This window comes from Protobothrops mucrosquamatus, unplaced genomic scaffold, assembly GCF_001527695.2.
Source record: "Protobothrops mucrosquamatus isolate PMUCROS unplaced genomic scaffold, P.Mucros_1.0 scaffold8997, whole genome shotgun sequence".
Lineage (NCBI taxonomy): Eukaryota > Metazoa > Chordata > Lepidosauria > Squamata > Viperidae > Protobothrops > Protobothrops mucrosquamatus.
In genome coordinates, this window is record NW_015394789.1 from 1 (window position 1) to 11,476 (window position 11,476).

Consider the following 11,476-nt stretch of genomic DNA (forward strand, 5'->3'; position numbering starts at 1 on the left):
CCCAGCGTCCCCAGAGGGAGCTGCTCGATAAAAAGGCGATTTGGAATAGATTTGGAATCGTTTCCTCGTCACGTGAGGCAGGCAGGAGGAGGAGGAGGAGGAGGGAGAAGGCGACAGGGACGGAGAAGGAAGCGAGGAATCCACGGAGTCCAAAGACTCCTGCTGCTTGCGCAGTTGCCTTCGAGACCTAGAGGTGCCGGTCGGGTCTGCCTTGATGGATCTTGCCGAGTTGAAGGTTACACTTCTGCCTGGTAGGGAAGAGATGTTAAGAGTTGCTCAAGAAGCAGCACTAGGAATGCTCTGACAAAGAGACAACATTCCCTGGGAAAGTCCAAAGACGCTCTCCTGATTCCCGTCCACGGAATCAAACATTGTGGCTTATTTACAGACTGCCTAGAGCAGGGGTGGCGAACCTATGGCACAGTGCCAGAGATGGCACTCAGAGCCCTCTCTGTGGGCACATGTGCTGTTGCTCCAGCCCCGCCTCCCCCCGTGGACCCCTCCTCACCAGCAGCACCCCTGGAGGAGAGTTGCTCCCGGGCGCGGCCCGCGCAGAGCAGTGCAGCGGGCAGAACATGGCAGCGGGCAGCAGGGACAAGACTCCGCCCTCACGCCCCATCACACACAGATGATGCTGCAGGGTGCAGGCGGAGGGCGTGGCCATGACGCTGTAGGGCCGCTTGGGTGATCTCCTGCAGCGGGCCGTGGAGGCAGTGGGTGGTCCTGCGGGCGGGTAGGGATGGGGCAGAGCAGGGCGGTTTTGGGGCACTCGGTCTCTAAAAGGTTCGCCATCACTGGCCTAGAGGGGACATTTCCAACAAGGGTTTTCAGAATATAGCTTGCCCTCCTCAGTTGGTTCGTATTTGATCAAACCAGTGCAACGTTTTAACTGATTACTATTAAACCTCCACTACTGAATAGTAAACGTCATGTGCTTAATGAGGGTTCCTTTACGACACCTTCCCCAACCAATTTTATTTACCTGACTTGTCCGAAATGGCTCCTTCGGAATCAAAATTCAGGTTTTCAGAACTGTCGGCAGTGCCGATTGAAGCTTCAGACTCCAACGTTTCGTCATCAGAGGCTCTAGGCTCCAGTGCCAGCATCTCAAAAGTTAGTTCTTCCCTGCAGGGATAAAATGGAAAATAAATGGAAAGAACTGGATAGGGGGGGGGGGGAAGCAGCAGCAGAAGTTAGGAAATAAGGGGCTATTAAGCTCATGAGGGGTCCTTGGTCCTCCCTGAGCTGGGTTGTTTTCTTGCAGACGTTTCATTACCCAAACTAAGTAACATCATCAGCGCTAGTCTCCACCTTGCCTAGTTTGGGACATGAAACAACTGCAAGAAAACAACCAAGCTCAGAGAGCACCAAGGACTCTACAGTTGTCCTCCTCCTCCTCTTCCTCCAGTCCTCCTCCTCCTCCTCCTCCAGTCCTCCTCCTCCTCCTCCTCTTCTCCACAAACTCTAGTCCTGATGATGCTACCTAGTTTGGGACATGAAACGTCTGCAAGAAAACAACCAAGCTCAGAGAGCACTAAAGACCCCTCATCTTCACCCTGAGCTACAAATAGTCTCCTTTATTAATATTAAGGTTGTGTCCGCAATATTCAATCTGCACCCTAGCTTGACACCTACGGGTTAAGCATTTCCTGAATTATAGCAGATGGACACCCCCACGTCACTGGTCCAGGTACTTAGGCTTCATTGCTTGAGTTTCATTGGTCCAGCTACTCAGACTCACTTCTCTTTCTGCAAGCTCTCTATTTGCTCTGCCAGCACCTTCTCTTCCTGTTGCATGGCTACTTGCTGCTGTTCGGTGACCTCTATCTCCATGGCCTCCTCGCTGCTCAGGGCCTCTTCGGGAGCATCCGCCATAGAGGGCAACCGGACTCCTGCTGGTGATGTAGGGCTTGGATAGTTGCCTCGGCGTAGACGCCCTTTGCCCTATGCATAAATTAAGGCTAATGAGGAACGGTGCCTTTCCATCAGCGTTGAAATTAGAAAAACACATCCCCAGTATATGTATGAGACAACCACCAAACAAACAATTTCTTCAGATGCCCAGCAGAGACAGATAGGATGGAAAGCAAGTATAAATTCAAGGACATGGGGACTATTTGGGGAGGTCCTCAAAAATATCTTTGATCTATAAGCCAGAGGTTAATTTCTATGGATTCACTTATAACAGAATATTTCAGGTTGCCAGCACCAAAAAGTGGTGCAAGGAAGGAAACTGGATTAAAGTATTCTAAAAAAAACAACAAACCTTGTTTATACCATTTTTTAGATTACTCCCTTCTAGGACATTGGAAATGCTGAAATGTACCTAGAACTAAGGAGAAACTTCCTGACAGTTAGAACAATTAACCAGTGCAACAACCTGCCTCCAGAAGCGGTGAACGCGCCAACACTGGAAGTTTTTAAGAAGAAACTGGACAGCCATTTGTCCGAAATGGTATAGGGTTTCCTGCCTGAGCAGGAGGTTGGACTAGATGACCTCCGAGGTCCCTTCCAACTTTATCATTATTAATCCCTCTAGGCAGGAAAAAAAATGGGAACAAAGAAAGCCATCAACAAAACACAGATAATCCTGCTGTTTATATTTTCCAATGAAATTCTGTGAATAAACTAGCAGAAGTGGATCACTGTGAATATGAGAAGGAGAATGTATTTCTCTGGACCCAGAGCCAAGAAATATATAAACGCTCTTTAGGTTCATCCAGCTTCTCAAAAGCCAATGATTCATACATCTGTCCTGGGGTATATTGTAAAAAAAAATAAAAATCAAAACTTTTAACCACTTCATACTTTCAGCAGCATCATGTTATATAAATCAGGGGTTTCCAACCTTGGCAAATTTATGACTGGTGGACTTCAATTCCCAGAATTCCTCAGGCAGCATGGAATTCCTCAGAATCCCAACTTCCTCTGGGAGTTGAAGTCCACATGTTGTGAAGTTGCCAAGGTTGGAGACCCCTGATGTAAATGACTCCAGGAATTGTTAAATCAATTTTGAGGTTTCCCTTTCTAGCTAAATCATATGTTTTGGGATTGAAGTTTTTTTTGTTTTTTGTTTTAATCACAGCTAAAGTCATATTCAGATTTTCCTCTTAGAACTTGAGGCTCTGATTAGATATTAGCAAAGTTGCTTTAATGTTAACATTAGGCCGGACTTCTATGCTGTCTGACTCTAAAAAGGAATCTTTCTTCTATTCTTTGTTTTGAAAATTCGAGCAAAGGCAGTCCTGGAAGATGACGTGTTTGTTTGCTGAAAATTGGAAAGGTTAGAAAGGGGAAAAAAACAACAACATATATTGAATTCCTGTTGTGCTTCAAGAGATTGTCTGTGGTCTTAATATGTGAAATTGGTCTAGGCCAGAGGAAAGAATGAAGATATAGATAAAAGAATTTGAGGAAAATAAAAAAGGAGGTCAACAGAAGAATTCAAGTGAACACGTTCGTGCCAAATTCCCATTAGCTTTTCAGTTTCTGTAAGACTCTACCTCACTCTCTGCTTTACTTTAGCGGGGGGGGGGGGGGAAACAATACAGCAAAGACATTTTCTGTGCCAAATATTACGGAAATCCACGTAAAAACTGATTCTCTTCTATATTAAGGGTTACTTGTCTTCCTCCTAATCTGTCTAGGTGAAAATGGCCTTGTAGGCATTCCCTTTTGATGCCTTTTGTGGTGGCGAGAAGTGGACGGCAGCCAAAGAGTTGGAAATAAAACACGCACGCACATACCACACACACAGCGTTATGAAATATGGGCGGGTGGCCATGGAGCATGCAGAAGCACTGGGATGAATGGAGAGTTATGGCGTAAGGTCGGCGCGTTGCCATTCGGATACATACCGGGATCGAACTGCGGGTTATGCTCATAAATCTAACGGCAATTAGTACAGGCTTCTGGATTAGAGAGGACAGGAAAAGGAAAGGAAAGGAAAGGAGCAGGTTAGAGTGCACCCGCCATCAGCTGACTCCGGGAGTGGCTGGGCATGGCGGGGGAAGCTGGCTCTGGGCCGCAGCTGCTAGAAAGCGCAAAGGAGCTACAAGCCATTCTGTGCTGCAAGAGAGGTGGAGAAGCATTGGCTGCAGCGATAGACGGGACTCCCCAAGAGAGGGTAGGCCCAGTAGGCCCCACAGCCTCAGCCAGCTTTCAGCAATGCTCCCCTTGACCTCCCGCCACGAGGTCAACCAAGCCCCAATCTCCACGGACCCCGCCGGCCTGAAGCCGTTTCTGAGCAGAGCAACTGCGTTTCACGTCAGCAGCCTAGCTAAGAAGCATGCAAATTGTTCTGCGCCTGATACAATTCATAAGCGGGGAGACGAAGTGATTTATTACAAAGAGCTCAACAGGGGGGGGGGGGTCAGGGTGCAGCCTGCACACCATACTGTCACCCCAGAGTCTCCCACTGGCAGGTGCCGTGTGGAAGAGAGGAGAATGGAAGCCTTTTCTTAAAGCAGTCTCCGATGAGAATACTGTGAGCGTTAGGGGAACAGGGACTAATCGTGGAGAAAAGCCAATTGCAGACAAGCTAGAGTGGTTTGAGTTCACCAAAGATATTTGGGAAATTAAAAAAAAAAGCTCTCTCAAGAACCATGAGTTACCTGTTCAAAGTAACAACAGAGTGATACCTGTACCTTTGAAGACTCAGACATTAGTGCTTAAAAGCCACACTTTTAACTCCTGCATTAGACTAAATCACATATTAAAAGAACCTGAGATGTGCAAGGAGTCAGAAAGACGGGAAGGAAAGGTTACAGGGAAGAGAAGAGAGAGAGAAAGACAGCTGTTTTTCTGTTATTATCCACACCCAAGTCAGTTAAATCTCACACAGGAGATTCACAGTTCCAGAATCGAGGCTGTTAAGCTAGGACGGCATCAGGAGAGACAAAGGCAGCTGATCTTCCTCCCAATATTTCTCTGAACAATTAACGTGAAATAGAAAACGGGGATGGTCAGAGGACGGAGTCTCCACTTCTTTGTGATCTGGCACTCGGCCAGCTGGTCGGTCAAGTCCTGCCCCTTACCATGGACCTGCGGATCAAGGATAGCCGGCTCTTTGCTTTGTTCTCTGCAAACTCAAGGCTGCTGATATCCTTGAGACGGGCCCGGTATTTGTTCATCTGTTCTATAACAACCAACTCTACGCAACTGAAAGAGAAAAATCGTCAAGAGGGAAAGTTATGGCTTGAGGACCAGAATCTAAGCGACGAAGAGCATTTGGAAGCTGCAGCTGGGGCAGAGTGGGGCAGCGCGGGTAGTTTTAAGCCCCCCCCCAAGAATGGCCCCTGTGGCACCACTGCACTGTTTACCAGTCTGCTTCCGGGTGCAATTCAAGGTGTTGGGGATCACCTTTAAAGCCTTTCGTGGGCACGGGTCCAGGTTACTTGAGGGACCGTCTCACCCCACTGGGATTGGCCTGTCCCACTGGTGTCGGCAGAGGAGGCCTGCTTGTGGGACCCATCAGCCCAATTATTCTGACTGGCAGGGTGCAGGAGCAAGGCCTTCTCTGCTGTGGCTCCTGCCCTCTGGAACATCTTCCCCCCCCCATGTGAGGTTGGCCCCAACCCTCCTATCCTTTTGTAAGGGCCCAAAGACCTGGCTGTGCCAATCGGCTTGGGACCACAGTGGGGGAAAAGCGCAATGGAGGTGGTTGATTGAGTAATAACAGATCCCACCTCCCCCCCCCACCCGTCTCCACCCTCCCCACATGTCTTTGGTTTTAAGGTTTGGTTTTAACATTTTATATTTTAACTTAGATGTAACTGTGAGCTGCCCAGAGTTACCCTATGGCAGTGGTGGCAAACCTTTTGGAGATCGATTGCCCCAAAACCGCCCCCCCACCAGTCCCCACTCCGCCCTGCCCACTGGGCCACCCACCACCTCCACGGCCTGCCACAGATCACCCAGGCAGCCCAGCAGCACCATGGTGGCCACGCCCTCCGCCCGTGCCCCGCAGCATCATTTGCGTGCGATGGAGCGCAAGGGCGAAGTCTTGTCCCCACTGCCTGGCTACCGTGTCCTTGGCTGTGCTGCTTTGCCTGGGCCGCGCCCGGGGGTGACTCTCCTCTGGGGGGGCTGCTGGCGAGGAGGGGGCCGTGGGAGGAGGCGGAGCTGGGGCGACGGTGCGTGTGCCCACAGAGAGAGCTCCGAGTGCCGCCTCTGGCACCCGTGCCATAGGTTCGCCACCACTATATGGTAAGATGGGCGGCAAATAAATAAACATTGCTGTAGACAACCTAGACATGAATGCAAAGATCTTTCTTTCTAGAATCAATCTGTGCATGCCACTTTTTCTTCTGGAATTTTCATTTTTGTAAAACGTTCCTCCCCAAACTACGGGAGTGACCTCAGTGGAGTTGAACCAGTCACGGCAGGCAGCAAGTCGTTTATTATTTTATTTATTTTTAAATTACCTGATGGTTTTACTGACATCCTGAGCGCTCTGCAGAGGGTCAGTGGTGTCCGGACAACGGAGGATACAGGGAGCAAACACAATGGCCAGAGCATTAGCTGACATCCGATTAGTGTCTTCTTGTAGAGCTATCCTAAACAGCATCAAAACAGAAGGGCAATGAAACTTTAACTACAGACACTTGTGGCAACCCTCACTTGTTGCGAGGTGGGACAAACCCCTAGAGTGGAACCTAAGAATTGACACAGGGGTCAAAGAAAAGAAACAGGGTGGACATCAACAGGCAGAGTGAGGCTATGGACGATGCTGGGGACAACCACAACAAGAATAATAATAAAATTGGAAGAGGTCATCTAGTCCAACCCCCTGCTCAGGCAGGAAACCCTATACCATTTCAGGCAAATGGCTGTCCAGTTCCTTCATAAAAACCTCCAGTAATGGAGCACCTACAACTTCTGGAGGCAGGTTGTTCCACTGATTAATTGTTCTAAGTCAAGAAATTCCTCCTTAGTTCTAGGTTGCTTCTCTCCTTGATTAGTTTCCATCCGTTGCTTCTTGTCCTGCCTTCAGGCGCTTTGGAGAACAGCTTGACTCCCTCTTCTTTGGGGCAGCCCCTGAGATATTGGAAGTCTGCTATCATGTCACCCCTCGTCCTTCTCTTCATTAAACTAGACATACCCAATTCCAGCAACCATTCCTCATACGTTTTAGCCTCCAGTCCCCTAATCATCTTTGTTGTTCTTCTCTGTACTCTTTCTAGAGTCTCAACATGAAGATTTTTAACTGTTCCTTCTGCCCTCCAACTTGATCAGGGGGTTAAAAAGGCCTTTGGGTTTGATATGTATGCCTCGAGAAAAGCTTTTTTTCCCACCCAGAATAATGACTGACTTTCCTGGGGGATTATAATAAGCATGACTGAAAGGGAGATGACGATAGGCAGAGCTTAGCTTTCCAAAGCTCTCTGCAAATAAGCCTGTCTCGGCACACAGCTCTGAAAACAGAACCACCTTTCAAGATTGCAGGTCTCACCAAAAGCTGAACGTGGGAATATATCTGCAGATAAAGCTGACATTCACAAGGAAATCTCTTTATAACCTTATCCTGGCTATTGATACCTGACAAGGTGAAAGATCAGACGTTCCAAGGTATTAAGATGGGTTCGGGAAAGCTGATCAATGACTGAGTAGACCCCGCGGATCGCCTCTTTCCTCTCCTGCAGACCTGCAGAAAACAAACATCATTCACAAATGAAGGCGAATATACGTTTCCCACGATAATATTGCAGGATCTAATTTTTAGGTTTAAACCTCCGGTCCCGGTGACCGACCCAGATTGTATCCTACAACATGTCATTCAATTCTCCAGGACTGTGGCCTGCTCTGTCTCAGGAATGAGTATTTTTAACATCAAGTGAAGCTTACAAAATATGATATACACATCTAAACACATGTATCTTGCAAGTCCACTACTGCTCAGGATTTAATGAATACTCCGGAAAGGGAATCTCTGAGCGATGAGCCAGATGCTCAAAATACCTTTGCAATTCAAGTGGTGTTCTTAAAAGAAGAATGCACTAGGAAATCCTACTGCAACTCAAGGCAGAAGATCATTTCCATGTATCTGAGGGGTTTGAAATATTTAGGTGAAAAATCAGGATATAATGTCTGAAATGCAGAGAAAGAGGGCAGAGTATGGAAGTGGAATTATTGGTCTGGTTTGGGATCTCGTCAAGGGGATACATTGCATCACAGTGGGATACCTCAGGGCAGATCCCTAGAAAAAGTATCATCGCTGTTTTAGAAAAGAATTTTCACAGGTATTTTGTGTAGAAATATTCTCCGGGATAAGGAAAAGCAAGCTGAAGAGATAGTGAACTAGTGGAGAGCACAATTTTCCAAGCAGAAACAGAACTTGCTTTTCCTCTTAGCTTCGGTTTTAATATTCCCCAAAGTCCTATTTCAACTAGATGTGACAACTCCTTACCCATGGCTCGCAAGAATTCTTCATAGAGTTCAAATGTCATGAGAGGATTAGGCAAATCCCTCAGCCATTGCTTGAACACACTGGCAATGACATGGATGTTGTAGTCATCGAGGTTCACTCTTTCGATATCTAGTTAGCGGAAAGAATGAAAGTGAAGAAAATTAAAAGCAAAGGAGAAACAGCAAAAGGATGCATCAGCATGCAATCTGACACATTGGTGCCAACGTTAAGAATTAAGTCATGGCCAAGGTATAGGATCATGGTGGCTTGTGTGGTTAGGATGCTGGCTTGACAAGCAGAAGGCCTGCATTCGAAATCGGAGCGCTACCATGGTGGGGGGGGGGTGAGCTCACATCCTTCGCTCCAGCTCCTGTCAGGGACTTGAAAGGAGCCCCCATCTGAGCATATCCAGGGCCATGGTGATGTCACTGACTAATCCTTTCAACCCAGAAGCGCCTTGGTGCCTCCAACACAAAGTGTGATGAGATGCGATGGCCTAGGTTCCTTAACAAATAGTATAACTGACTGAAAAGGACAAAGTCAAAAATTCTGAATTTAAGATATAGGTTTATACCAGCTTTCATACCTAAGGGAGAACGAGTCCATCATTTTAATCACTACACCAAACCGACTCTCAAACACAAATCATACATGAACCAAAGCTACAGATTAGCTTTAGCCTAACATAGAATTAACCATAGGTACTGCATGAGTCCTGCTTCAGCACTGTCTAAACCCCCGAGCTAAATCAAACTGAATACTGTTACTAAACTTTCTGGCCATCATCTGCCTAAAATTCTAGCATGTCTAAAATAAACTGTGTCAGGCCAAATGCCTGGTCATTTTGGGGGACCTGTGTGACCCAAATACCAGGGGGGAAAAACACAATAAGTCTCCTCACCTGTGTCAAGGCCCTGCCGTAATTCTTTGATCTTATTTGTTGATCCAGATTTCCGGTAAATGCCCTCTGTATACAAAGCATGCATTTCTATGTAGCTGGTGAGCTTCTCAAACACGATCGGCACAATTCGTTCTTCGCTGGTCAGGCGAGAGAGTTCGACTCCAAATTGCCGTGAAGAAAGCTCTGGGTCATACTACAGGGACAGGGATAATGCATTCAGTGTTGCAAGCACATCACAGCCACACTGGCCAAATTCCAGCAATATTCGCATGAGTCTAAAGCTGCTAAAATGCAAGGATCAGAACAGCCCCGCTTTAAGATTGCAAGGTAGGCAAAACATAAAGCAAGGATTAGAGCAGTGGTGGCTAACCTATGGCACGCGTGGCAGAGGTGGCACTCAGAGCCCTCTCTGTTGGCATGCGCACCACCGCCAGCAGCAGGTCCATCAGGCTGCCATCGCCGCCCGGAGTAGGAGCCCCACCCAGCACAAAGGAGGCGAAGCGGCCAACTAGCAAGCTCAAGTAGAGGTGGTAGAGCAGAGGTCACCAACCATTGTTGGACTTGAAGAAAAGGGAGGCGAAAGCATTTTGCACTGCAAATGGGGTGAGGCTAGTGCCTGCGTGATACTCACTAGCCCTGCCCCGTTCCTGCGTGATGCAGCACCTTGTATCTGCACCCTGTGGTGCGGCAGCAGTCGTTTTTGCGCCTTGCAGCACGGTGGCCCATTTTTGTGCCCCCAGTTTTTGCGTGCCAGAGGCGGCACTCAGAGGCACCTCCCTGCCCCCCCCCCCGAGGGCACCACAACGCTGATACAGCCCTGGCACTCTGCGATAAATAAATGGGTTTTGGGTTGCGGTTTGGGCACTCGGTCTCTAAAAGGTTCGCCATCACTGTATTAGAGTAATGGAAACATCTCAACATGCTTTCCCCAATCCTTGCTGTCTGCTGAGCCCTACACGGGATTAGCATTTTAGTCATAATCTCAATCCAGAGCAGTGGGGGAGCAGGCAAAGTGGCAGCAGAAAACAAGCTTTTAACTCTGCCATCTCCCCACAGTTTTTTGACTGCCTTGCTTCTGTTTTACAGAACGTGTCGCAGTAGAAATATGAATTAAGAATCAGCAGCTAGACCGGTGTTTTTCAACCTTGACAACTTTAAGATGTATGGACTTCAGCTCCCAGAATTCCCCTGTATATGTGTGGCATACAGAAATGAGAGAAAACACAGTACCTTTTTGGAGCATTTTGTTGTGGTCCTCTGGCAGCACTTTCGGTGGCAAGCGTATTTGCATACTGGAATTAAGAAAAAACATATTTAGTGTTACACGTAATGAAATGCAGTGAAATGTTATTGCGTCGTAACTTGACAAGAAGACTCTCAACTGGATTTTGCTGCATAATTAAGACTGTGGCATGTAGCAGGCTAAATATTTCTCCTCTATACAAATCTGGCACTTCCTATAATACAGCCTTCCTTTGGTTTCTTAGTTATAATTAAAAATTAAAACTATAGTACAGTGGTGGCGAACCTATGGCACAGGTGCCAGAGGCGGCACTCAGAGCCCTCTCTGTGGGCACGCGCGCCGTTGCCCCAGTCCTAGGCCTTCAGCTGGGTTTTATAGAACCTTTTCGCTTTAGGCCTCCGCCACTGTGTGCAAAAAAAAAAAAAGGTTCAATCAATCAATCAATCAATTTCAACTTCTCGCAGGAAAAAAAAGATCTTGCAAAGTTGGAATTGATTGATTGAACTTTTTAGTCCCATCCAGTCTGCCTTTACCACCGCAGCCATACCCACCCAATGGGCCATGCCCACCCAAATGGCCACACCCAGCCAATGGGCCACACCCACCCGGCACCCACCGATGCATAAGTGGGTTTTGGGTTGCAGTTTGGGCATTCGGTCTCCAAAAGGTTCGCCATCACTGCTATAGTACAATACTTACTATTGCCCTTTCTCTACTTGGTAAAGCCACAAGTACCTGTTTGAGGGTGCGGTATGGGGTTAATGGGGCTCTGACTAACAGGATTCACACAAATAAAGGGATAAGGCAAGGGTGTATCCTGGCCCCATTATTATTTAGTTTATATATCAATGACTTGCCAGGGTTAATGAAGGATCCCATGGTACATATGCCGATGATCCTAAATACTTACTGTAATAGCTTGCTT

At 47.5% G+C, this 11,476-nt stretch overlaps 1 protein-coding gene across 1 annotated transcript; it reads right to left on the reverse strand.

Moving 5' to 3' along the window:
- Nucleotides 1–6: 6 nt before the first annotated feature.
- On the reverse strand, nt 7–10,600 carry LOC107300891 (unconventional myosin-IXa-like; the record flags this gene model as incomplete). The annotated part of the gene is made up of 9 exons (XM_015830174.1): nt 7–248; nt 983–1,125; nt 1,742–1,944; nt 5,037–5,160; nt 6,426–6,557; nt 7,540–7,645; nt 8,408–8,536; nt 9,309–9,501; nt 10,539–10,600. Coding segments are annotated over 9 exons (1,334 nt in total), but the record flags the coding sequence as incomplete, so codon positions are not given.
- Nucleotides 10,601–11,476: the final 876 nt, after the last annotated feature.